General features: G+C 39.4%; 1 protein-coding gene across 1 annotated transcript in view; it reads right to left on the reverse strand.

Annotated features, from left to right (window-relative positions):
- cntnap2a (contactin associated protein 2a) overlaps positions 1-27,625 on the reverse strand; it is a 373,698-nt gene that overhangs the window by 16,390 nt on the left and 329,683 nt on the right. Inside the window, exon 22 of the mRNA XM_036557926.1 lies at positions 19,274-19,367. Within this exon, the coding sequence (XP_036413819.1) occupies positions 19,274-19,367 (94 nt within the window). The remainder of the gene's footprint in view (positions 1-19,273; positions 19,368-27,625) is intronic.

Raw genomic sequence — 27,625 nt, forward strand, 5'->3', positions numbered from 1 at the left:
GTATGTCCATGACGTCAGTGAGCGCGAACACCCAATGAGCTGCTATACTCGCAATCATCACGCTCTAGCAGTAATGCCTGCCTTCTGCTGCACAAAACCCGTTTGCTGTAGAAAAAAGGAAATATATTGGTGAGTTTTCTTTGTTTTTTTAGTGAAATACATCCTTCTACTTTCTAAAATTAAAGAAACGTTCTGGGAAAGTGATTAGAAACTATTTTAACTTTTCGTTTTTAGCCATTGAGCTCCATTTACTCCCAGTCATTGAGGACTCACTCGCGGGCGCTGCCCACAGGACGCTGTTGACTGGATATTTTTGGTTGGTGGACTATTCTCAGTCCAGCAGTGACACTGAGGTGTTTAAAAACTCCTGCAGCACTGCTGTGTCTGATCCACTCTTACCAGCACAACACGCACTAACACACCACCACCACGTCAGTGTTACTGCAGTGCTGAGAATAATACCTGCTCCTAACCACTGAAGAACAGGGTAAAAGGGGCTAACAAAGTATGCAGAGAAACAGCTGGTCTACAATCTGTAATTACAGAACTACAAAATGCATCTATATGGTAAGTGGAGCTGATAAAATGGACAGTGTAGATATAAGGAGATGTATTTAATGAAGTAGTTGGTCAGTGTACATATCTGTTATACACACCCCTGGTCAAATGACATGTTTAACACACACACACACACACACACACACACATATATATATATATATATGTGTGTGTGTGTGTGTGCATGTATATATATATATGTATTTGCACAGGCCACATTTTTTTCCCAATATGTTAAATGCAGAATTGTGTTCTCAGCAGCAGATGCATTAATGTATTAATCAATTAATCATAATTTAGCATAGCATTGTGTGTGTGTGTGTGTGTGTGTGTATATATCAATGCTGTCCAAAGAAAACCATGTATCTCCATTTTTGTCGATTTTTAGTTTTTTACATCATTTCAACCAGCTGTCCTTTATGTTTCATGATGCATGGACCAATAGAAATGCTCTAAAATCACTTGGAATAAAATCTCTTTACATTGACTTACATTGAAAGTTAGGACAGTTTTTGTTCTCTCCTGTAAAGTTACTATTTTGGAGATAGTTGTTTTTCTTTGGACAGCAATGATTGTGTGTGTGTGTGTGTGTGTGTGTGTCTGTGTTTGTGTGTGTGTCTGTGTTTGTGTATATATAAACTTTGACTGGCAGGCAATGAGAAATTACATTCAGCCAGCTGTGCATGCCCCGGCACACCGCTAGCTGTGTGACAGAGTCAGTAAAGGTATATGGGGGTGTAGGAATGTTGAACATGCTCTCATTACTGACTGTACAGACTGTAGTCCATCTTTGCTGCACAATTTCTCAGCCTCCCTCTACCTAATTCATCACTGGTTAGTTTCTCATCACAGAGCTGCAAGGTGGAGCTACAAGGCGATTCTAATAGTGGCCAGTGGGTAAAGAGTTTATCTAAACAAAAGTGGTATATTGTAGCATCAACAGAAGAAGATACAGAGAAGATACAGAGGTTTAAATCGACTCTTCTTTTAACTGTTGGTACAATATAGAAGTGTAACTTTAATTATTCTCCATTCCTGAAGACAAAGTCTACAAAACACTGTATCCCAGTCTCTGCTCTCCAGTAAGATCTTAAAAAAAAGTTTAAACATCTCCTCATTCCTACCATAATTAAACCTCTGGGTCCATAATGACGAGGAATTCTGACGCATGTTCCGCATTAATATGGTTATGTTTAAAAACAGAAAAAGTCTGAGCAAGAGTAATCAACTCTGAAAGGTACTTTCAACCAGCAGCTCATTCGGCATCTATTGATGTCTGATGTCAATTATGTTGGGGGCCTTTTTCCTCTATCTAGATTATCTGTCTAAAGTAAATGCTGATGCTTTAAAGGACAGTTGTAATGGACAGCTGGGCATTAAGAGCAGTATCTGAACAAACTGCTGGACTCAAATGAAAGATCTGCAGCAGTGATGAAAAACAGATGCAGCATCACCTGAACTAGTCCAGAAATTTCTCTTTCCTTTTCCTTGAGTATATTTAAATCCTGTTTGGTTAAATTCACACTCACACACACAGACACACACACATGCACACACAGGCTGTGTCAAAAACATAAACGCTGCCTACTCATACAGTATTCTGAGTTAGGAAGGCACCCAGTCATGTCCCAATCAAATATTTGTCTAAAACGCTGCCTGCTGAGGTTTGTGGCTGCAGCTTGCATATGATTAGATGAGCTGTGGACATCTCAAAGTCATACAGTTAGCATCATGGTCAGAGAAAAATTTGGGCACCAGCAACAGTGCAGTGTGTGATCTACATGTACCACTGCAACACACACTAACGTACCGCTACTAAGTCAGTGCTCAAAATGACCCACCACCCAAAAAATACCTGCTCTGTGGTGGTCCTGATCATTGAAGAACAGGGTGAAAGGGGGCTAACAAAGGCCCGATCCCATTTCTTCTTTTTACCCCTTCCCCTTGTTTTCGAGTGTCACCCTAACCCCTTAGAACTGAATTACTGAGCTGGGTAGTGGCTGAAATCTTGCCCTACGAAATGGGACAACCTACAAAACTATTAACAAGCTACTAGCGGTGCTCTGTAGGCGACCTGGCCCATCTGCAGTAATAGCAGAGAAGGGAAAAGTTCAGCAACCTCACTGCTGGTCTTTAGTTACATTTAGAGCATCATATGCTTTCAAAGAGGGGGGATGCGACAATTATTTATTATCGCCCACTGCTAATTCTTTGGTGATACGAAGCTGAAAGTCAGCTTTTCACCAGTTCGAGTTTTCCCGTTCCACAGCAGTTTTTTCTCATAAAACTCTGTTTGCAGTGTGCCTCTGAAACACCTCCGTTTGGAGGGCCATGTAGCCCTAACACTTCGCCCTACCCCTCTATCTCAACAAAAATTGGGACACCCTAATCCTAGACGTGAACGCGCAAAACAGAGGGCTAAAGACTAAGTGGTAGGGGCAAGGGGTGAAATGGGATTGGGCCAGTATGCAGTATGCAGAGAAACAGATAGACTATAGTCTGTAATTGTAGAACTACAAAGTGCACCTATATGGAAAGTGGAGCTGATAAATGGACAAACAGTGTAGACACAAAGAGATGTACTTAATGAAGTGTCTGGTCATACATGCAGTACACAGCATATCATGTAATAATGTGCTGATGTGCTGATGTATTTTGCAGTCACATCCTCCCTTCCAGTCATTTCCCAAGATACCTTTAAAGAAACATGAATTGCGGCTAAGTTACATCAACGCATCCTTGAGTCTGTGCATGTGCAGAAGCTCTGGGACAAATCTGAGGTTTTAGCAGTGAGATGAGGACTAAGTGAACTTGCGTAAATCGCCTTAAAGCTATACAGCAGGCCTGGACTGGGAACTAAGTTCAGCCCTGGACTTTTGTCTAGACCAGTCCACTACAACCACAGTGACCTCCCCCAGACCACAGCTCCCACCCACCTCCCCCCACCCCAGAATAAATGTGTTATCATAGTCACAGTGAGTGGAGGCATATTTTGGAACAACAAATATAGATTTTTAACACTTTAAAATGTGTGTAAATACATCAAAGATACTGATATAGTGCATTAACATTTAGATAAACATCTGTAACCTTAGTGTACAAGTAGACTGAATTAACTGGCTAACTTATCATTGTACGTAACGTTGTAGGTACAATCACATCACACACATGGTACAACACACACAATACTGAACATAACATATAATGCAGCACTAAACACGTTACAAAGCAGTGCATTCCCTCACCACTCAGAATTCACTCGAGTGCCAGTAGTGCCCCCTTGTGGACAATCTTGTAAATGTGAGTAAGTAAATGAGTGAGTGAGTGAGTGAGTGTGTGAGTTACAGGCCAGGTCCTTGATGTGCTTCGCATCTAAAAAAGAGCAAGCTTAATTCATTGTTCTATGATATGGGCCCCTTAAAACCTCTTACATGGACACTAGTTCTTTCCTGCATATTTGAAACAACACTAAAGCAAAACTCTCTAAAGCCTCGTTTATTTAAAAAAACTGAACTCTTTCATGCTAACCTTTAGTTCTTTATGGACACACATGCACACAGATAGCAGCACAGAATATATATAAATTTATCCAGAATGACTTCTCTTCTGCATGAGGCTGGAATGAATCATCCTCCTCTTCACCTCCACATATGGATGATAAGCCTTTCACATTTGCTCCTATAGCAAACGGTAACCACAGTGGAGAGGAGTGAGCTTTATGTAAAAGCCTCTGGGCTATAAATCTGCTCTCACTTCGCTCTGTTCACCGCTGCTGAATAGGACTTACGCTCCTGTAATTTCATTAAAGGCTCTAAAATCACCTTGCAGGTTCACTTTGATTGGCTGAATGCTGAACAGAGCAGAACTGCACGTGATTTATGATTCAGCAGAAGTGCGAGAAATGAGAAACGGAGCAAAAAATGGAAAAAGTAGCATGACGTGATCTCCATGTAAAGGGTAAAGCAATTCCTCATTGAAAACGAGCCTCTGGTGGAGGAATGGTAAAGTTAATGGTGCACTGAAAATCTGAACTAATAGAATGTATTGCAAATGAATGAAATGACAAACACGGTTCTATATCCAGATAAATTAATTTGTTTGGAAAACCTAGAGATTGAAGGTACTATTATGAAAGGAATGTGTAACAGTGTAATAACATTTTCTAAACAGGGTTATAAGCTCTTTATGCAGGTCGACTAGATGAACAGACGCCATTATCAATATATTCAACCCAACTATCATCTGTGACATATAGGTTCTTACAGGTTATCCTTTTAAAGCCCATCAACATAGTTTCAAATGTTTACATTTTGTTTTGAAAGTAAAGATATGCCACAGAAAAAAGCATTTACCAGTGTTCTGTTCAGGAAATATTTCTAAATTAATACAATTTAATATAAACACTCTGAAAATTCCACGCTGCTGCCTGCTCTGAACTGTGTGGGCATGTCAGGTCACAAAATGATTGACAGTGGTGTATCTTAGGCAACATAAACAACCCAGGTCCAATGGTAGTGATGAGCAACACCACCAATCTCTGTGTCGGTGGATCATGGACATATCAGCTGCATTACAAAGCCTAGTCTGCTACATCATAGCAGGTTGTTCCAAAGTGAAGAACCCTATACAGCCTAGAAATGCAGCCTACATTCTGAGTGATTTCAAGGAAGCATCAGACGTATCCTTCCAAGCCTTTGGTTACCCACAGGTCTCTGCACAATGGTGGAAAAATAGCTGTTGGAGCAGAGTTAGTTTTAAAATGTAAGTTGTTCATGTACTTGAATTTGTCTTTGTTACCTTATAAAGTGTAAAATCACTGATTAATTCAAGCATTCATCCCTGTATCGTCCATATATATAAAATTTTATTTAGAAGTATTTGTAAATATGTATTGTATCGTACTACATATGAACACCTCCATTTCAGTGAAGAAATGAAAAAGCAACACAATGCAGCGGGCTCCATTTTCTCTCACAAGTTTCGCGCTGCTCTGGTGACATCACCACGCAGCCTCGTTAAGACTGTTTCATTTGTGTGACCAATAGGCTACTAAGGATACGATAACATCATATCCGTGACGTATAGCTAGCTAGCTAACTACTGGGCAGTGCCTCTGAAACTGAGGTCACACAAGTTCCCATCATGAGTCAGCACGGTCACATTTGCGGACACAGTGGAGAAATTTCTCACGCACCATGCCTTTAAAGCACAATTGTGGGGAAACACTGTGAGCACTGTGGGATGCGGGATGGTGTTTGAATGTTGGGGAGCTGAAATTTAAGCGTATATTTTAAGCATATATGTGACGTGACCGACAGTTTCTCGCAAAACGAATTGCCTTAATACATTTATTTATTTTGCTAACAGAACGTGTCATATAGTGTTACAATGAGGCCAGAGATAATAATATATAAATATAACTGATCACATCACTGACACACATCATCTCTCTGCTCTCTCATTCGACAACCAGTCAGACTGTTGATATGTGGAGTGGAAATTGATTGTGTCACACCCACAGGCATGTGGTTAAACACTGAAACGCACACAGAGCAGGAGATATAACGGCTGATGAAACATTATTATAAGGATAGATGATTACTTTTTTTAAACAATATAAGGCCACTTTGGGGCTCAGAACTGGCCTGTAACTCTGCATAGACGTGATTTTCAGGGACCCGCCCCCAAAGCAGCCAGTTTTCGGCTCACTGTAATGAAAATATGGTGTTCACTTACACAAACAGGGCTACTGCAGGTTTTGAAAATATAAAAATACTAAGTCCACTCTAAAAAAAGCTCACACAGGTCTCTACTTCACTCAAAGTTTAGAACGTTTTTTAAATAGTTATTTTTAACAGTGGCAGTGTTGAAATCAGGAGGTGCTGCAGCACCCTGAGCAACCCCACTTCCACATCTCTGAAGTGCAGTCACTGTATGGGAGGGAGAGGAATGCGAGTAGCTGACATACTGACGTGCACATAGTGCTAACTCTGATTAGTACTCTGGTAGATGTGATGTCACCTGCAACCCAATTTAGTCCCATCCAACTCTAACAGAATGGACGAAAATGGTAGACAAGTGATCTCACAACATTCTTTCTCTGTCACTTTATAGTAAAAACACCACAAAAGTGCAGATAACAAAATAAAAAGAAAAGAAAATGAGTGGAAAGGGGCTTCAGGGTGGATGCAAAATGTGGCTATTTTTGTCATTTAATCTGCTCTTCTCCATTAATCATGTGATTTCTCAGTGCTGTTGTCTTTATGTGATATCTAAAGAAAGTGATCCAACAAGGCTGAACAAGAAAATACGAACGCAGGAGTACAGTCACACATAGTTGTACTTTGTTATTACTCTGATTAAATGAGAATTACATCAAATAATTGCATAATTAAATTTTGATTAAAAACAGGCATGATGACAGCATTTACAGATTGAGTTACTTAATAAGAGGAATAATAAACTACAGCAGTATTCCTGCGATGGTGACCTGTGGAAAAGCATTAAAACCTCTCACAGGTACATCGAGCACTAAGTACACCTTCACCCATACTAGCATATTCCCAGCTACAGCTGTGTATGAACTGCTTCAGATTTCCTGAAGGACAGAAAGCTCAGAGCTCTGTCAAAACAGAAGAGAAACTGAATTTGATCAAATGGTGTCACAGAGGGAAAAACAAAGGCTTCAATTCTATCACAAAAACCTTCACAGAGCAGTGTCCTTATGGAGCAGACAGACAGAGACAGGCACAGATGGAGAGATGCTAGATACACACACATACATACTAAACCGCTTATCCTTCTGGGTTGTAGGGGGGGGAAGACACCCTGGACAGGTCACCAGTCCATCACAGAGTGCTAGATACAATTGTTTCCAAAAAGTGTGAACATCCTTGGTGAAGTTACATGTTTTGTTGATTTTGAAAATGTTTGTGAAAACAAGTTAACACATCCTCTACAGCAGCGGATCTACAAAATCAATCTACAGATCTCCCAGTGGTGGAAAGGGGAGGCAGGGAGATTCAGCAGGGTGGCAAAGTGAATGTCCGGGTGTTCAGAGAGAGGCTGGACATTTGTTCTACAGACCACTGATAGCGAAACCACTCTTTCCTTAAATGCAAAGCGGGACAGACAAGATGTACTTACAATATGAATGTGCAGGGGTGGGCACATAGCGAAACAAGTCTCGTCTTAAAGGTGCAAACACCGGCCCCAAAGAGGGGGAAGCCAATGATGTGGCCGATATTTTTTGGGCATCTGAAGTGGCCACTTAGATTTAAAAGGGGTGGCCAGTGCCTCTGCAGAAATCTTAAGAGACACTGGCCACACTGGTCACCCTTTTAAAGCCATGTGTGATCCTCCACAGAAACATACTTAAACATGGCATTTTTCTGCACATTTTACTGCACACTACCAAAACAGAACATTAAACATTTGAACAGGCCACACTTTATTTTTTTATTTTCCACAATGTGTTACATTCAGAAAATAAAATTATTTCTGTAGAGGGTGTGTTATCTTCAAAATCAACATATCATAATTTCACCAAGGACAACTTTTGTATATTTGTATATAATTATACATATACTTGCTCATGCATGTTGTTAAATGGTTAAGTTCTACTCATGACAATTGATAAGTTATTTCCAGCTACTGCCATGGTGAATTTGTTTAGTTATGAATCTTGGAACCGTGTTCACTGATGTTCAGGTTCATGTGAACTATTAAATTATTAAAGGAAATAAATAAGTTCTGATGAAGAATATTTTGTGCTTATATAGCTGTATATACTGCATTATACTAATTTCAAACATTTGCAGCCATGTTGATCTACATTATAAATGCAGGAAAGGTGCTGCATACTAATATTTATTAACTTTATTCATATATGGCTGTTGTGAGACATGTGACCAATCCTCCATCATCCTCATCAGCAAATGAAATATGAACCACTGGCAGATCCACAGCATGTGTCGTGAGCAGAATTTGGGGTAATTCATCTCCCCGGCTGAATGTAACCAGCCAGACGGGAGATAAAATCAGACAAACTCGCCAAATGAAATTTATCACTGCTGAATGTGCTCTTCCCTGTGGAGCTTCTTCTGCACTCCTGCTTCATTATCTTGTGGGTCGAGCCTGTCAGAAGCTGAAGGGAACTTCAAAGCTGTCCTACATTTCCTGCCCAAAATGCAAAGCAGCATTTCTCTTTTGTCCAATCTAACTTTTCTCAGATGACATCTACAAAAGACAAATTCCTGCCATCGCTACTATGTGTGTGTGAGCGAGTTTGTGCTGGGGGAGGAGGGGGAGTTGGGCCATGCTGTTTGAGGCTACTGACGTATTTGGGCCTCCAGAAGAAAAAAAAACAAAACAACTTTCTTTATCTGAATTTTGGCTCTAGTTGCGTTCTACACAGAGTTAACCAACAAAGCCTTTGTTGACATTTGGAACTGCACACATGCACGACTCTAATCACAATGCAGGCCTGTAATTCCCTACACAGCCATAAATTTGCAATAACTGGCCTCATTTGAATGTGTCAGATAAAGCTGCTTGCTTTCTTATATCATTATAACCAATCCTTTGCTAATATAATGCAAACAGTAGCAAGCCCCCAGCTAGTGATTTGCATAAGTACATTTTCACAGATGAATGACTGAATAATCTGGTATACAGAACTGAACTGAACGATGGCTTGTACTATTCTTTAATGTAAAGAAACGTTCAATAAAGTAAGACTTTTTTTTGTATAGGGCCAAAAACATCAACTATAATTTAAACAAATTTGAAATCACCAGCAATACCAATGTTTACTGTTCAGAATACAACTGTAAACGACAAGTGTACACTATAAAAAACGACACTTGAACCCCTTCAATGAAATGATCCTTTCTTTTTATTCTTATTTTGTACAACCTTTTACATTAAAAAGCAGTTTAGGCACATTTAGGCACCAAACTGTAACTGCTGTGTCGTTTAAGGTGGAACGGAAAATTTTAAAAAAGGCAGTTCTAGATTAAACACAGACATTCAAAGCTTCCAAAAAATACAACGTTTTACCTGAAGCCTGTGACAGACATTTTAGCGTAACAGTTTACCTTGCAGCAGTTTCACCGTGACTCTTTCAGTAGATAGGCTGGTATAGAGCTGCCACTAGCTGACACTGACACTCTCATTCAGTCTGTGATGTATCTGGGACTTCCAGAAAAACTAGAGTGGTGTTTTCTCTCCTGACATTAGACCCACCCATTGTAAAATCAAAACATGATTGTTGATTCCTTGGTCACTTTGATTAATTTAATGTGTCATGGCTTCTGTTCAGCTCTTGAAGTCCTAACCAATAGGGTGAGCTCGCTTAGTGATATATCTACCTAAAACCCTCAGAAAAAACCTAATTGGCCAATTTTCCACATGTCATTTTAAGAACATTTTTGTGTTCATATATATTCTGTATGTAACAAAGAAACGAGTGCTGCTGAAATACTTGCAGAGTTTAAATGCAAGCATGATTCTATCAAATAAAAATTAAGAATTACGTACATGCATTTTTAGTTCCCAGAAATCATTAGGCCTTCTCTGAAGACCCAGAAAGCCCAGAGGCTTTCCCTGTCAGATGATCACTGAGTTTATACCACAGTATGTTGTTAAAGCCATACCATTTTCTTCACTGAAAGGTTAGACTTCTCTCATTTGATAAGATAGAGCATTTAACATTTCCACAAGGCAGTATAGGTGTATCTGTGCTTCAGAGAGAGAGTAGAGGGTGCAGTGCAGCAGCAGTACACAACTGAGGCTTCAATAGCAAGATACAATCTTCAGCCTTGCAGCAAAAAGCCTCCTGAAAATTGCACTGAGGAAGAGGCTGAATTGTGATGCACTGCATGTCTGAGGCTTGTCTGCAGTGGAGGCTGGAGCAGACAGCATGAGGCTGTTTTACAGTCTAGCTGTGGATCTATCTGTCCTCTTTTTACAGAAATATTATGAAGCGTTTAACCCCATTGAAACATTATAGATATTAGTCCATTTCATGCTTGTATAACTTCTCTGAAAGTTTATAGAGCAATGCATGAACTACCATTTATGTGATTAGAATCTGTCTCCAGAGTAGTTGGTGAGCATGTAGGTCCATGTTGGTCAGTAAAATGGATCAGCATGTGGAACTGGAGCTCTCTGTGTGCTCTCATTTCCTATCACTGAATAAAAGAAGCTGCTGCCTTCATTGTTGGATGCACAATTCATATTGCTATTATTGATCTGTTTCATCAAAGTAACAATAAAAGCCACTAAAGTGTCTTATTCATATTTTCGCCCTTTTCAAAATACCGAATATTTGTGACACACAAAATTAAAATCTACAAATTTTTGTCTTTATTAGTTCATCTCTTCTTTACGTATCAAAATAAATCTGACAACAGCTTTGAGACACCACACTATTAAAAGAGAACTTCACTAATTTTTCTAAATTTGTACATTTTAAAAGCACACAATTTTTAAAAATTTAAGATGTAAACAAAGTCATTCACAGTAGTTCTAGAAAACTTCGAACAAAGTCAGAATTGTTCACAGTGCTGCTGGTAGGAACCAGACGTCTGAAGAGTTTATTGACTCAAACACTCCCTCTCAGAAAGTTACTGCATGAAATGGTTAAAAATACGCTGCCTGATGCCAGAGACATTGTTATACAATAGTTTTTAACCTAAAACATTTTTCTTTAATCTAGTCATGGTGGAGAGATACATGTAGAGTGTTGTAAGACAAAATAGTCCCCAAAGATAACATGTTTTCGATTTAACACTACTATCTTCAAAAACCCAGAAGGTTCACTGGTGTTTTTGCACAGTAAATAAAATGGCTATATTTGAGTAGTAGACACTGTGACCCCTGGTTCCACCACTGAAAAGAAATCTGAGTCTACAGTCTCTACAGTCAATCATTGTACATAACCTACACACTACCATGTCAGTGTTACTGCTGTACTGAGAATAGCCCCTTTCCATTGATGAATGAGGTAGAGGAGGGATGACAATCTGTGCAGCAACATGTAGGCTACAGTCTGTAACTACGCAATGTGCACCTATAGGTGTAGGTGTTTAAAATGGTCCATGGGTGTAGCTACAAGATACAGTAGGTGTTTCTAATAAACCGGCAATTTGGTGTATATACCTCAGATTCAGTAAGAAGGCACAATCTCCAGTCTACACTCTTAAAAAAATATGGTTCTTCAAGGGTTCTTTAGTAAAGAAAATTGTTCTATATAGAACCATGAAGACCCTCTGCGTGAGTAAAGGGTTCTTTGCTTCATGAAAGAGTTCTTCAGATTGCCACCGTTCTTCAAGCTTAACATGGTAACAACAGAAGAACCCTTTTGGGTGCTATATAGAACCACTTTCAAAAAGGTTCTATATAGAATGATCTACAGCACATTCTCTATCAGGCTGAAGAACCCTTTCATGATGCAAAGAGCCCTTTAATCACGCAGAGGGTTCTGTGAGTTCATGGGTCTATATATAACCATTGTCCTTACTAAGGAACCCTTGAAGAACCATTTTTTTTTAAAGAAGCATAAAGACCTCTGAAAACTGCCCTCGGGTAAAGAGGCTGAATTGTGATTCACTCCATGTCCGAGGCTTGTCTGCAGCAGCGGCTGGAGCAGAGAGCACGATGCTGCTGAAGGTCTTATCTCTCCACCTTACCCACCAATATCATGAGGGAAACACCTCAGAACATGATTTGCAGAGCATATTCTTGAAGGGTGCCCCCCAGCAAATACACAGAAAACCACCCTGAGAGCTGGTTGTCACAGTTGCCTCTTGACTCCCTAGGATTTGAAGAAATTAGTTTTTGTTTTATGGCGCTTCATCCTTTCATTTCAAAGCAGTCATCATCATCCTGACACACGTACACAGAACATATCTGTAATGGGTTCATCCTTTCTTTCATAGCAGTCACTCAATGTAGCCTAACTTGCTATCAAGACAAAACACACTGCATGTTTACCTTGCTTCTAGAAGCCTATGACGGTTTGTCTCTACTTTCACAGAGAGTCCCTGATTGGTTACATTTAAATCAGCACAGAATTAAAAGAATGATTTGGCAAAAAATCTAATTTACACAACTTTCCACTTACTCCACATGTAGTCGATTTGGTGTCCAAATTTTGCTTCTTTAGTTTAAAACTGGAGCTATGAGGCTAATGTAGATAAAGAATAGAGGTCAATAGTCACCCAAATCTTTCCATAAATACATACCCAAAACTTTTCTCAATGCACTCAAATCACCTTCAGTTCCTCATTAAGGTTGCATAAATGTGTTGATGTGGTTTAGGACACAGTATGAGTTACTATGAGCTATAAAAATCAACACTGTGTAGCTGACCGCTGCATGTACACACATCATGCATGCATATGGATGTATAGCAGTTAAGACATGTTGGTGCAACCAGCCCCAGGTATATATGCACAGGATAGATGTGCAGTGATAGGCTAGTGTAAGTTCTCATGTTCTTGCGTCTCAGACTGTCTCTATCGGTGGAGGAACCCCCTGCAGTCCCCCGGGGCCATAATCCATTCATCCATTTAATTAGCAGCATTACTTTCCTGCAATTAGCACAATTTACTGAGCGTATTCATCCGTTTTCGCAGACTGGGCATTGCTGAGGCTGCTGCTTTTACCTTAATGAGATTATGAAAGCCGAGCACCTGCTTTTAATCATGGTTTCTGACCCTTGGGGCATGTAATGTAGACTAAATGATGGACTGCTTCAAAGGCCTGGTGCGACCTGAGTTTAATATTTCTTAATCTGAATGTTTGCACTTGTTTTTTTTGGCCAAAATAAAATTCTTAGGTTAATTTCATTTAGGTTAATGTCCCCCGCCCCACACCCAATTGTTCTATGACTAGTTCTTGTTTGTGTTTACATTTGTGTATCTTATTTATAACTGTACCGAAATTTGAGACTGCATAATGAACTGAATCAATGGCCAGGCAAACCAATGATTCTTCTACTTTTGTCAAATAGAATTTTATTTTTGTTTCAGGGCTTTTATCTCATTTTATAAAATGAGGTAAAAGACCCTGAAACAAATGTATGAAATGTATTCAGAGTTAAAGAAATGAAAAAACAACAAGAATACAGACTGAATTTCGTTCCTGCTGCTCTAGTGCAAAAACACTGCGCTGTCAAGCAAAAGGATTTACTATTGATCTGACTGACTCCTGCTGATGAAACTAATCGATTGGCTGCAGAAGGAGAGAGCAAGACAGAGAGAGAGAGAGAGAGAGAGAGAGAGAGAGAGAGAGAGAGAATGAGAGAGAGAACGAGAGAGAAAGAGAGAGAGACAAATACAAAGAAAGCAAGAAAAGGAAGAGAAAGACAGAAGGAAAGAAAGAAAGACATGGGAGAGAGAAGAAGGTAGAGAGAAGGGAGTGTGCACAAGAGAACAAAAGAAAGAGACAAAAAAAGAAACGAAACGGAAAAAAAAACATGAGAAAGAAAGAAAGAAAAAGAGGGAGGGAGTTAGAGAGAGATGAGATAGACAAAGATAAAGGGAGACGAAGGGAGTTAGAGAGAGATGAGGGAGTGAGAGCATGAGAGAAAGAAGGAAAGAAAGAAAGCCAAGAGTAAGAAAAGAGAGAAGAAAACAGGAGAAAGAAAAAAGAGAAAAGAAGTGAGAAAGGGAGACAGAGAGGTAGAAGGGAGGGAGAGAGAGAGAGACCCTGTGCTATTGACTGCTATCTTCCCAATGGGTATTTTATACCCTCCACAGAGGCTGAACCTACACAGAGACTGAATAATGAGCTCTGTTTCAGGGATTTACTGGACTGTGTGTAAAAACTCTGTGAACTCACTGACCCTCTGTGGCAGATATTACAGTCTATCTGTAATATACAATATATATTAAAGCAATAAGCCACGAGAGGCTGTGTGATTTTATCATGGGAAGGGTGTTTTCTTCCCTGTGAAATCGCAGTAATGCACAGCCTGAAGTGGCTTATTGCTTTTATAAAACGGCAGCCAATGTGAATTATGATACAATACACAATTTTTCAGAAAATAATGTAAGTTATTATTAATAATAGTCAACATAAACAAGTATTCCACCATAAACAGTGTAGTTCTTTTAGACTATGGTATCATTGGCAAGCAACCATGGACCGCTGAATGAGGAGAACTTTCGGTCATCCATCACTGTATATTGCAGTCATTTCATGAATTTTTAAACTTTCTGCAGTCTAACAATGAACATATGATAACACAGCACAGTTTAATGCAAAAACATTTGCAGCCCAACAGTGCAAAATATAGCTAAGAAATAGCGGAACTCAGCCACATCCGTACTCGATAAGTGGTGTACTATTTAGCTGTAGAGGCTAGAATTGCTAAACTGTCATAGCTTGCACACTATTTAGGAAATATGGAGCCGTTTGGGATTCAGCCTGGGTTTGATGCTACGTCTGACTGAAACATGAACGTTTAAAGGGTGTAAGACATTCAAGTGACATTTTTTTTATTTATATACTGCAGTTTTAGAGTTAATCATACCGTAAGTACTTTAATTCAAGCCTGTGATATTGATGATGGAGTTGTTTAGGCTGTCAACTATCTTTTAGCCTGAAAGCTAGCTGACCACCCATGTTCTAGTTAAGAACATAAGTCGCCAGGGCCTCAGTTTAAACAAAAAATGGGTTCTTACTTCATCAGTATACTCGGTGGTCCATGTGAGCAACACGAGAGTCAAAGATTATTCTATTAACAGCATAAGGGTTTTTTTCATGCCGTGGCTCAGTAATATACTATTCAGTAGCTGTGAGGCGGTCATAGGTGTGTGTATATCTTGGTTTTTACAACGGCTTTGAATGCGGCTCAGCCAATCAGATTTTAGGACCAGAACTATCCATTTTATAATAATATGTATTAATAGGCGTTTCTGATAATGTGACCAATTACATCCAGATACACTTTTCTGAGTAGATCATTGATATTGTCAGCACTTCTAGAGCACTGAACAACTGCATGTATAATAAAAAAAGTTGTAAAGTGGGAAAAACACACCTCTAGAATAAAGTTAATTTCTATGGAATTCTAGTTCTATGATCTAGTGCTAAGCTAAGGGTAATGCAAGTAAACATTTTTTGGCTGCTCTAGATGAAACACAGATAAGTTTGTACTTTAACATATATTCAAGCTTAAATGTATGAGTTTTACAGTGACTTTCAGTAAAGAGTCTTGGCACAGAGCTGCCAGCACTGTTTTCCATTCCTAAGAACTAACTGAAACCAGGTTAGACTACAACTCGTATTAATAGTCAGAGACGTATCTAAAATTTCCAGAATGTCTAGGGTGATGTTTTACTATCTAAATTGGTCACATTGTAAATCAAGACAGGATTAGCTGATTCGTAATTATGTTGGTAGTTAATCTACCATGTAAGGCCTTCAGTCCTGAAGTCCTAACCAATGGGACGATGTTAACGCTTGAAGTACTTGATTATGGACTATGATGAAATTTTCTTTTCTATTAAGTGCATAAAATTAAATGAAAATCCACTGTTCCTGCAAATAAGCTTAACATTTATATGTAAATTAGCTACCCACAGTTACTCCTTACCTCACTTTAGATAAGAACACTGCCTCAAGGACCCTTTCCCTGAGTGGATGAATCTAACAACTGTAGTGCACTGAATGACCATTCAGAGAACTTAGTGAAAACATCAGTATAACGTTGATTTGGGACGCAAACATCAAGCCGGTCCTTATTTTTGTGCCTGTGTTTGTGATATTAATATGTAAAGACGTATCACATGGTCTGAAAAACTCAAGCTTTACAGGGTGACGACATTTTAGCCTGCAACAGTTCTAACAGAAAAATCTCACACAGTGCCCCTTTAAGCTCATGCCCCTCCAAGAGTCTCTGCACAGCCCTGTAAGCCATTATTTGTTAGCAACATTAGCATCATAGCTTCAGTGCAAATCTAAAGAAGGAAGCTTCAGATACCAAACAAGTCTTAGCTGATTGACCAGATTTGGCAGAAGAGGGGAAATCAGGGACATTTTCATCTGCATAACGACTATCTGCAGACACACATGATGTTTCCTGTCCCACCTCTACGGTCTTGTGGCGATAAAAAAGGGAAGAATGACCTTGAAGTTGTTCTAGATTCGCATCGCTTCAGCTAACTGGCATCCTGACAAGCATCTGAATGTTATCCGAGCGTTATCTGATAGGATGTGAGGACGAGCAGGACACACAGTGAGAGGAGAAGCTATTCATCTCACAAAAGCCCCCTTTAGAGTTCGGATCATAAAACGTTATTGATCTGATTACAGCAGAGCAGAAATTCATCAGATGATCTGGAGCCCTAAAGCTGTCTTATTAGAGAACACAAAAACAGACAGGATGACTGATGTTCTCTCACAGAGAGAACCACTCATATGACATGATTTAGTAAAACATGCAGCTTTCACTGAAGCGGAGGACACTGTTGTAGGCCTCACTGCTACAGTCCCCCCCAAATTCAGCTTGTCTAAAGTACTTTGAATAATTAAAAAAAAATAATTTGTTTTAAATGAAAAAGGTAAGAAGTTCCATATGTGCAGTGCAAGAAAGGATTCCATTCTGTTTCATCTAAAAAGAAAGTTATTTCAAACTGTTCAATTAAACTGTGAATAGAAACAGGCTTTAAAGGAGAATTCCACCAACTTTTCTAAATGCCTACTCAGTCATTAAGACGTAAATAAAGTCATTCAGAGTGGTTTGATGCGAATAGCTTCACTGCAGAGAAACAGTGGCTGTGATAGGAAGCAGGGGTCACGATTTCAACAAATTTCAGGGGGCAGTCGTGGGCTGGAGGTTAGGGAACCAGCCCTGTGACCGGAAGGTTGCCAGTTTGATCCCCTTGGCTGACAGTCCATGACTGAAGTGCGCAAGTGCAAGGCACCTAACCCCCAATTGCTCCCCGGGCCCCGTGGATAGGGCTGCCCACCACTCCAGGCAAGTGTGCCCACCACTCCAGGCAAGTGGGCCCCGTGGATAGGGCTGCCCACCACTCCAGGCAAGAGTGCTCACTGCCCCCGAGTGTGTGTACTCACTAGTGTGTATGTATGTGGGTGTTTCACTGCACGGATGGGTTAAATGCAGAGGTCTAATTCCACAGTGTGCAAACACAGGTGGCTGATGGTTCTGAATTCAATTAAATTCAAATTTAAAGTAATTTACAAGGTACAACACTGGCTTACTTTGGCCATTGGAAAGTTTTGAATTTGCTGAAGTATGAAATATTAGCGATATGCCTAATCTAGCTCATCTACATGAATCTCTAAAGCTGTAATGCCAGTTTGATCTATAAAAGGAATTTATCATTCAGATCTGAATTTATAAATATCTGCATGTGGCTGTTGAAGATCATCATCATAGTAGATGTTGTCTTCTTTCTATTCAAAGAGCTCATGCAAATATTGCAGGCTGTTTTAAGTGATGTAGCATCAACATTAAAAAATGCACATTAAAAGCATAAAAGCATTTGCATTAAAGGCCTGATATAATGAAACAATTTAATGAAAAAAAAAGGAATTTTCCTTGCTTCTTTATTTTTCAATAAAAGGTTGATTTAATGCATTAATGTTGTTAAAGTTTCAAAATACACTGTTCACTTCTCAGTCCATGCAGTCCACATATGAAAACTAAACTGCAAAAACAGCCTGTTTAGAAGCCATTGTATTTGTGATGTCACCGAAACAACACATTTACGTTTATATCCGCCTATTCAGACTAAAACTGTTTAGCCCGGCCCCTTTTCCTGAAGTTATAAAGAGTCTAAGGTTAAGAGAAACTGGAAAATGGAACTAAAAATGAATTATGACTGTTTTTGGTATATAAAAGCACACAAATGTTATAAGTAGACCTCAGCAGGGAATATAAAATACAAGAAAAATGTAGGATATAGGCTCTTTAACACAATTCCTCTGAAAAAGCTCAGTACACTTGACCTTTAGCCACAGGTTAGCAAGATGACCAGTGTCCATCCTGCAGTCGTGTTTCAGCAGCTGTGCAATTACTGAAAGCTGCATGGACGTCATCTGACACAGCGTGCTGGAGGGAGCATGTTTTATTTATGTGCTCAAGACACTCAGGCGTAAATCATGGAAGTGACAGGTAGGGCAGTGTATCAGAGCGCAAGCAGTCAGCAATGAATCAAAGAGAAAACTCCAGGGACCCAGAGAGACCACTGCACGCCGTGATGTCTCGGTCATAACTGTGAAGGTCAGGGGCCTGCAGACCAGCAGATTTAAGACTAACCCTTTAGAAAGGTGGGTTTTGGGATGATGAATTATGTTAGCAAGTTGCATTTATCGCATGGCTGTGTTTACAGCCTAAAAATCTGAGTAATAGGTTAATTGGTCCAAAATAACTCGATAAAGCTTATTCTGAATGAAATTTCTACTTGAAAAAGCAACACGTTTATCCCCAAGGACAACCCATTCTGAAAGAAACTGACCAAGAAGCTCCAAAATATGATTACAGCTCAAACCACAGCCACTCTGAGCACACAGCAGTGTCCTAACACCACCTAGTGGCTAAAGCAATGCATTACAAACAGCCAGACGACGCTAAATAATTCTGGGCAAATATAAACTGAAAGACTGACAGATGAAGAAGATATTCCTTTGATTTGCTTCCTACACATTCTATCACTGACAAAAAACAGATATTACTTACCAAAGACTTTTCCTAGGAATAGTGTCTTGACCAGGTTGAACTGAATGTCTGAGGCTTCAGGCAGAGTGTAGCTGACTGAGGGATAGTGGTCCAGCTATGAGAAAAAAAAACACAGACACATATTACAGGCTGTTTATTATAATTATAATCTGAAGGAAAATCAACGTGTAGAAATGGTTACAATCCAAAGTTCACAGTAGACAAAGCAGAGAAAAACATTTTCACTCCTTGAGAATTTCAGTTTGAACCACAGAGCAATTCTGACTGAGCATTTTGCATCAAACCACTCTGAAGGACTTAGTTTACATCTTTACAATTGAATTATGCAGAAATTATGAAACATCATAGAATTTCCCATTTAAGCTCAAGTTTTTACTTGACTGTAAAAGTGCAACCATAGCTGTGAATTCTCCAGATTTACCTGTGAAACTCATGTTTTTCCCCCTTTTCCCTCTTCCACTTAGTAAGTGTTTAATAAGTAACATTAAAGGCAGTGTAAGAAACATAACACCACCGCCAACTGGGTGCTAATAGAACACAATGCTAAATTACCATCTTTAATAGCGGTGGTTTAGGGGCAAATTATAAAGTGATTTACAAAGGAAATCAATGGCAAAGAGCAGCTCTTGGCTGAATATTTTTGTGTGGTGGACTTCTCAACCTAGTGGTGACAGTGAGTGTAAGTACAAGGTAGGTGTTTCTAATAAAGTGGCAGTTAATGGAAGTATGAGATTGGTGTTTCTAATAAAGTGGCCAGTTAATGGAAGTATGAGATTGGTGTTTCTAATAAAGTGGCCAGTGAATAGAAGTATAAGGTAGGTGTTTCTAGTAAAGTGGCCAGTGACATTTCATAGTTCAAAACAAGGACTGGTTCATGTCTAAGACACCGGTATTTAGAATCTAAGGGGTTAAAATGACATGCAGCAATATTCTAGAAACCAATGTACTGTGAATCGTCTCCCTCTGGTGGCCGACTTGCAGAAATTAATTTTGCTGCTGCCTTCTGGCGCCATCTGCAGGATAAATCTTAATTTACATTGTTTAATATTGGCTTAGAACAAAAAATGAAATAAATCTTGTGTTGCTCTGAAACTACTGTTATCACATTTCAAACAAAGATGCAGATCAAAGTGCTTTACAAAAGAAGAATAAAACAAAATGACATCATTTACAATGCCCTCCACAAATATTGGCACCCCTGTTAAAATGAGCAAAAGGACTCTAAAAGACTGTAAAAACATGTATTGCTGATCCTTTTGATCTTTCATTCAAAATATTTAAAAACTCTAACCATGTTCATCAAGTACAATGATTAAAAACCCTAAATATTACCAGGAAATAAATATTTTTCTCAAATCTGTGTGTGCCACAATTACTGGCACCCCTTTACTTAACACTTGCAGCCTCCCCTTACAAAGATAACAGCTCTGAATCTTCTCCTATAATGCTTAATGAGACTGGAAAACACATGGCAAAGGATCTGAGACCATTCCTCCATATAGAATCTCTCCAGATCCTTCAGATTCCAAAGTCAATGCTTGTGGACTCTCTCCTCTTCAGCTCATCCCACAGGTTTTCTATGGGGTTTAGGTCAGAGGACTGGGGTAGCCATAGTAAAGCCTTAATTCTGCAGTCAGTGAATCATTTTTGTGTTGATTTTGAGATTAGCTTTGAATCATTGTCCTGCTAGAAGATCCAAACTATGGCCCAGCTTAAGCTTCCTTGCTGGAGGCAGTCAGGTTTTGATTCAATATGTGCTAGTACTTATTTGAGTCTGTGATGCCATATGTATCCAAATAAATTGTCCCGGGACGCTGGAAGAAAACAGCCCCACAGCATCACAGATCCACCACCATACTTCACTGTGGGGATGAGTTCAAAAACATTAAAAGCTACAGAGAAAATGAAAACAGCCACCTGCAAGACATTGTAGACCACCAAAACAGCACTTAAAGCTTGCATCTTTGAGAGAAAGGAGAAAATCAAGTACCACTCTTACTTAAGATCTGAAAAAATCCACAGCCATCCTTCCACTGTGAGAAGACAACTCAACACTATGAGTCTGAAAGGATGTGTAGCTGTTAAGAAGCCCTTACTGAGAAAAGGAAACAGATACATCACACAAAGAAGCTGCTGGTGTTCTCAGAACAGTGGACTGACCACCCCAGAGTCCAGACCTCAACATCACTGAATGTGTTATTGGGATTATTTGGATTGTGAGAAGAAAATGCAAAACCAACTTCTAAGACTGAACTTTGGAGATTTCTTTGAAAAAATGAAAGCTAGTCTCCTGAAAAGAATGGACGCTGTAATAAAGGTAAAACACTGAACAATAAACACTGGTAATTGTGACTGGAATTTAAATAAATGAGGGTGGGGGTCTCTGACACAGTACTGTATGTGCATGCGAGCAGTTCTTTTTGACTGGCGGTGTAGATCAGCAGCAGTTGTGTTGATGTAAAATATTTTATTCATGTGGAAATGAATCTGTGTGATTCTTAGGGACGCGTGCATAACAGCACGACTGGGTCTGTTTACTTGAAAACACATACAGAGCTCCTTCATTTCCTGACAGCATTAATTACCCCGTCGTTACTGATTCCCTGGCACTCCTAATTAGCTTGAGACGTCTCGGCCCTGGTATTAAAAAGAATAATTTCCGGCAAATTACTTTTTGGGCTTAAAGATACGACTCTTCGCTCGCGTTCATCTCTTTTGTGAGCGAAAGAGCCACTCTCATCGCTGAGGAGCATCATGAATACAAATCAGCTGCGGAGGGAGAGCAAGGAGAAGACCCCGACACAATGCGCTTCACTCCGTCACATCTCTCCGCTAATTTGTTCTGCTGATGTGTCGGATTGATAAATGTGAGGCTGTTTATTCCTCACGCTCCCAGGTGTGCTCAGGGCGGCTAAATTGTCCAGAATATTGTCCCCCTCCCACCTTATTTTTAACAGCCCCGTCCAGACATGATCTAATTCTCACCATTGGGTCTCTGAGGACCTCTGACAAGCAGCCTGGCGCGTTGGCGTAGTCGGCGGGATAATGTGACAAAATTAAATTGCTTTCAGCTTATTTACCTTTAACTAATGGGGAAGAGAGAAGGAGAGAGAGAGAGAGAGAGAGAGAGAGAGAGAGAGAGAGAGAGAGGGGGAAAGAGAGGGAAGAGAGAGGACGAGAAAGAGATAGAAAAGAGAGAGAGAAAGAAACGGGGAAAGAAAGATAGAGAGACAAGAGAGAGGGGAAGAAAGAAAGAATGAGAAAAAGTACAGTGGGAGCAAGAGAGAGAGATAGGAGGGAGAAGGACAGAAAGAAAGAAAAAGGGAGAGAGGAAGAGAGTGAGATAGAGAAAGAGATACAAAGAGAATGAGGGAAAGAAAGAAAGACAAGAGAGAGGGAAAAGAAAGAATGAAAAAGAAAGAAAAACATAGAGAGGGTAAGGGAGAGCAAGAGAGACAGAGAAAGGGGGAGGGAGAGAGAAGGGGAGAGAGGGAGAGAGATAGAATACATATAAAAAGAGAAGAGAGTGAGAAAGAGACAGAGAGAGAGAGTGAGAACAATAGTAAAAACAAAGGGGGAGAGAGAGAGGGGAGATGGACAGATAGAAAAATAAATAGAGAGTAGGAGGGGGTGGAGACGGTTGTGTTGTGGGGCTCAGTTACACTCGGGTTCTCCTGTCTGATCCTGCACTGCTGCTCTGAGAGGAGAACCGTTTGATGCTTTCAGGAATGCTAGAGTTCTTTCATCATCACTTACAGACAACGAGAATTCACATAGAGATGAAGACTCAGCGCTGAGACGCTTTGATAGCAGCCTGACCTGACAAGATGGCAACGCCCCCCTGAGAATTCTTTATTCCAAATGAATAATGCATCCTCATATTAAAGGGTTCACCACCAATCACCTTCAGGAGGAGAAATCTCCAAAAACCCTGAGCAAGACGCTGTTTGCATGGGCAAATACTTCAATTCTCCTAAGTTCATCATTAAAGATAAAGGTTCCTAAACTGTTCTAGGCAACACCTTTAACAGAATGTATAGGTATAGAGTCTTTACATTATGTAGGTGTCATCATTACAAACAAAACTATTTTAGCATCTTTCCATCCAGAGATGGATTGTTGTCTTTTGCTCTCATTCATACAGCTTGTGGATTCTTGTTACAGTGGAGGCTCCACTGTAGCTAACGAAACGGCAAAGAGAAAGATAAGACAAACATCGATAATTTGGAGACAAGTGGATTTTTTTGCATTTATAAGCACTCAGCTGGTTTCCTGACACGTTTAATATAGCCCATCATAGTCTGAATGCTCCACTTCATTTTCTTCTCCAATCAGTGCTTAGCAACAGTTTCACTAGTCTCCAGTACATCAGTCAAGCTTTCAGGTTTTTAGTAGTGAGCTAGTGTTCCTTTGAACGTACATTGAATTTAAAGTTCTAGAAATTCAAAAGATGTGCATGGGGCATCTGCAAAAGTGGGAACTGATACTTCGACATAGTAGAAGACACTCATTTCCAAACCCAAATATAAAATGTCAGCCAACCGAGATAAAGAAAAGAGTTGCATTGTCCTTGCCTGATGATCTGCGTCATCAGAGGTAAGATATAAATGACAAAAAAGAAAAATACTTGTCCGCCATGTAAGTATACTTTAGCTAGGATGCTTAACAATGTAGGTTTTTTAAGTAAGATGATTTTTTTCATTATCCACAAATACATTTTTGTCGGGGCGGCACTGTGGCACAGTGGGTAGCGCTGTTGCCTCACAGCAACAATGGCCTGGGTTCGATTCCCGGCCAATGTCCAACATAGTCTGCTGAAAATGCTGAAAAACACTTTACAAGCTGTATTTCAACCCTAGGCTTAAATTATTAGTTTTATTATTTTGTCCAAAAATATGGACAAAACAGTGTTGCGACTATATTGCTACATATGGTGACTGCCTGGCAATACATTCAGAAACATTATGAAATGAATAATTTTTGACCAAAATTTTGGCCAAAACTGCTACTTTTCTAGGATTACAAGCAGGCTTTATTGTGGCAGTTTGATCCTCACAGCTCACACAGACAAAGCTTGAGAGGAGGCCTAAAAAATAAGCCTCGGGTCATACAGGCATGGACGTCAACCCTGCTGTACAAGCAACAAGTGAGCACAGTGGAGCCATTAGGAGAGAAGTAAAGTGGAGTTTAATGGTCTCCTCAATCAGTTTTGGATACCCACGGTAGAATGCACCCATTAGAGTAATCAAAGTAAGTCCAGTCATGGACTAAATGAGTAAAGGTCTGCTGGGCGGTGCCTCTAATTCACACATGAACATCATTTACACACGAGTGAGCTGCAAAAGGCTTTTTTTTGTAAGAAGACCAGAGAAAAACAGGGCTAACTGACAGGATCAACAGAACGCTCCTGACTTTGTAAAGAGCTTTTCCTAAAAGCCTCATGTCTCATTTTTTTAAACTGAAAGAGCAACAACGTTTCTTTATGGTACTTGAGGTTAAGATAAAAATCCTATTACATATAGATACTGTTTCCTTTTCTCAGTAAGAGCTTCTTGACAGCAACACATCCTTTCAGACTCAGTGTTGAGATGTCTTCTCACAGTGGAAGGATGGCAGTGGATTTTTTTTTTAGATTTGAAGCAACAGTGGAGCTCCCTCTCAAAAATGAGCTTTAAGTGCTGTCTATCTGATGGGGACAGTTTTATTGGTTAAAAATGTTTTGGACTCCAGTTTTGGAAACACTGTTTTTTCACTTATTTTCCTTTGACTTTCTCCTTCTTTATGCAAGTGTGTGTATATATATACACAGGAAAAGCTAGTGCTAACACAGATACTGGGGTGTGAAAGATGGCTCTAGGTTTCAATTTGCCGGAGTGTCAGAGAGGCTCCCAGGGGCCACAGCCTCCACTGGCCAGCCTGCTGGATCTCTGTCTCAGAGGAAGACTGTCTGAGTGATGAAAAACGGATGGATTAAAAAAAAAACATAAAACAGCAGAAAAGGCCACCCTGCTTATCTCACCAAACTGCTACATCCCTGCACACAGGGGAAGAGTGATATAGAGAGCTGGGAGTGAGAGCTGGGACTCACTGTCACTTTCAGGCAGAAAAATAACTAAAATGAAAATAAGAACATTGAAAATGTTAGTTGTGGGGAGAAAAAAAAATATATATGGATTATTCTATCAAATTGATTCAGAGTTGAAAACACATTTTGGATCGACCTGAACTTCATATGAAAGTCCTTTTTTGAGTGACCCTATACCTTAATTATGATTATTTTATTCAAACAAATGATTGAACAATCCATTATCAAAACAATCATAACACTATCAAAACTTTTCAATTTTAGCTAATTTTGAGCAGAGCTTAAAATGCTAGCCAGAAGATGACTTTCAAACACAGCTTTGAGCAGTTGCTCACATGTAAAATCATAATATTATTTCATTAAAATCATATTTAATAGCATCAAGCCAGGTATTTTTAGTAATATAATAAAACAGTTTAAAAAAATACAAATTAAATTAAAATATTTGAAAAATGTCTAATTAAGAGCCAATTGCCTACAATTTTTTGTATTTTACATTTCACCCCTGAAGTCCAGTTCTAACATTTCTGTGGTTTTATACACCAAAATAGCAATAATTAATTTTTAACAAGACAATTTTTCAGCCTTTCTTATCCCACAGAACACTGGCTGTTTCTGTTACTGTGCCTTGTAGACTCATAGATGTAAATGAGCTCTGTTCTGATTGGCTGCATTGTGCCTCATTCAAAAAACAACTGAAAAACTCTTTGGAATTTCAATACAAATGGACGGGGCTAAACTGCTGTGGGCTGAATATGTAAAAGAGTTGTTTCTTCTGAATTCGAAACCTGTATCTGTTTTTGCAACTTTAATAGTGTTTACATACTACCCAAGATTATTTTATTTGAAAAAAAAAGTAAGTACTTTAATAAATCGTTCAATGGCTGGAGTGCACCGAGAAGTCAGACACCAAAGTTTTTTCCTATAACATTTTCAAACTTTCTCATGCCAACTGATTGGCATTCTAAATCATGCCAATGTATTACCTGACCTGAACTAAACAGAACTAAGAGAACGAGAAAGAGGGAGAAATAGTGAGGGATGGAGAGATGTGGAGAATGACAAAGCCACCATCTCTTTGACATTATCTTTCTGCTTCTGTCATCTTGGGCGGTTCTCTCTAAGGAACTCTGTTAGAGACTGGTGGTCAGATCCGGTCAGCAGCAATATGTGATTCTGCTCTTCTCTGCTCTTTACTTTCTCCTACAGAGTATCCTAAACTCAGATTCTGATGATGTCATGCAATCACACTGCCACCATTTTGGTAGGCAACTTCAAGTTCATTCGGTAGCGTGGTTGTGCATTATGAGATAACAAAACTCTAACCAATCCAGCAAAGGCAGTAAAGTCTGTTCTTTTTCTGTAAAACTCAGTTTAAAACAAAACATTTAAGAACATTAACTGATATTTTTGAGCGTTTTATATTTAGCTAATATATTTAATGTGATTGTTGCTGTAGTGATCATATGTGAAAGCTAAAGTCCCCCTGTGTTATTACTGCTGTGTCCCAAACCTCATACTAGCACACTAAAAAATATGCAAAAAATAGGGCATATACCATTAGAAGTGCACTCTTTAGTGCAGTAGGTAAAGTATAGAAGGTTGTGATTTGGGACACAGTGTTAGATCAGCCAGTGACTGATCTAATGGAGATCCACTCCAGCAGCTCCTGTGGCTGATTATAGCTCTGATGTGCTGCTCATTAGCTGCTCATTAAACATTTCCAGGAGAATGTTTAAGGTTTTACCAGATTAAAGATGCATTTATTGAGGCAAGTTGATGTATTAATTGAACTAAGCTGATATTGGCTTCATATATGCCAGCTTCTTGTTTGAAATTCATTCTATGTTTAAGGCACCTTAACGTAACTGCAGCACCATTTAGGGTGGAACGCAAAATTCAAATAAGAAGCTGGCAAATAAGAAGCAAACTTCAGATTTATATATACATGTATGGGTGTATTATTTAAGAGGTCTGGCAGTTTGGTTGCTACTTTTATTAATTTTGGTAAAATCTCATGCATTAGAATGTTCTACCCTCTGGAGATGCAGGTTATATGGACCCAGTCCACCAGTCAAACTAATCTTCTCCTCGTAGCGTTTTCTGGAGACCATATATCTTTTCATTTTTTTTCATGGTGATTCTGGTCTATTTTGCTTGGTCTTCATCCATCTGCAGAGTTGTAGCTACAACAATGGAGATGAGACGAGTTCTGCCTACCAAAAAGGCGATGGGGCATTATTAATAATGTGATTGAATAGTTTATA

The sequence above is a fragment of the Colossoma macropomum genome, unplaced genomic scaffold (genome assembly GCF_904425465.1).
Source record: "Colossoma macropomum unplaced genomic scaffold, Colossoma_macropomum, whole genome shotgun sequence".
In the NCBI taxonomy this organism is placed as follows: domain Eukaryota; kingdom Metazoa; phylum Chordata; class Actinopteri; order Characiformes; family Serrasalmidae; genus Colossoma; species Colossoma macropomum.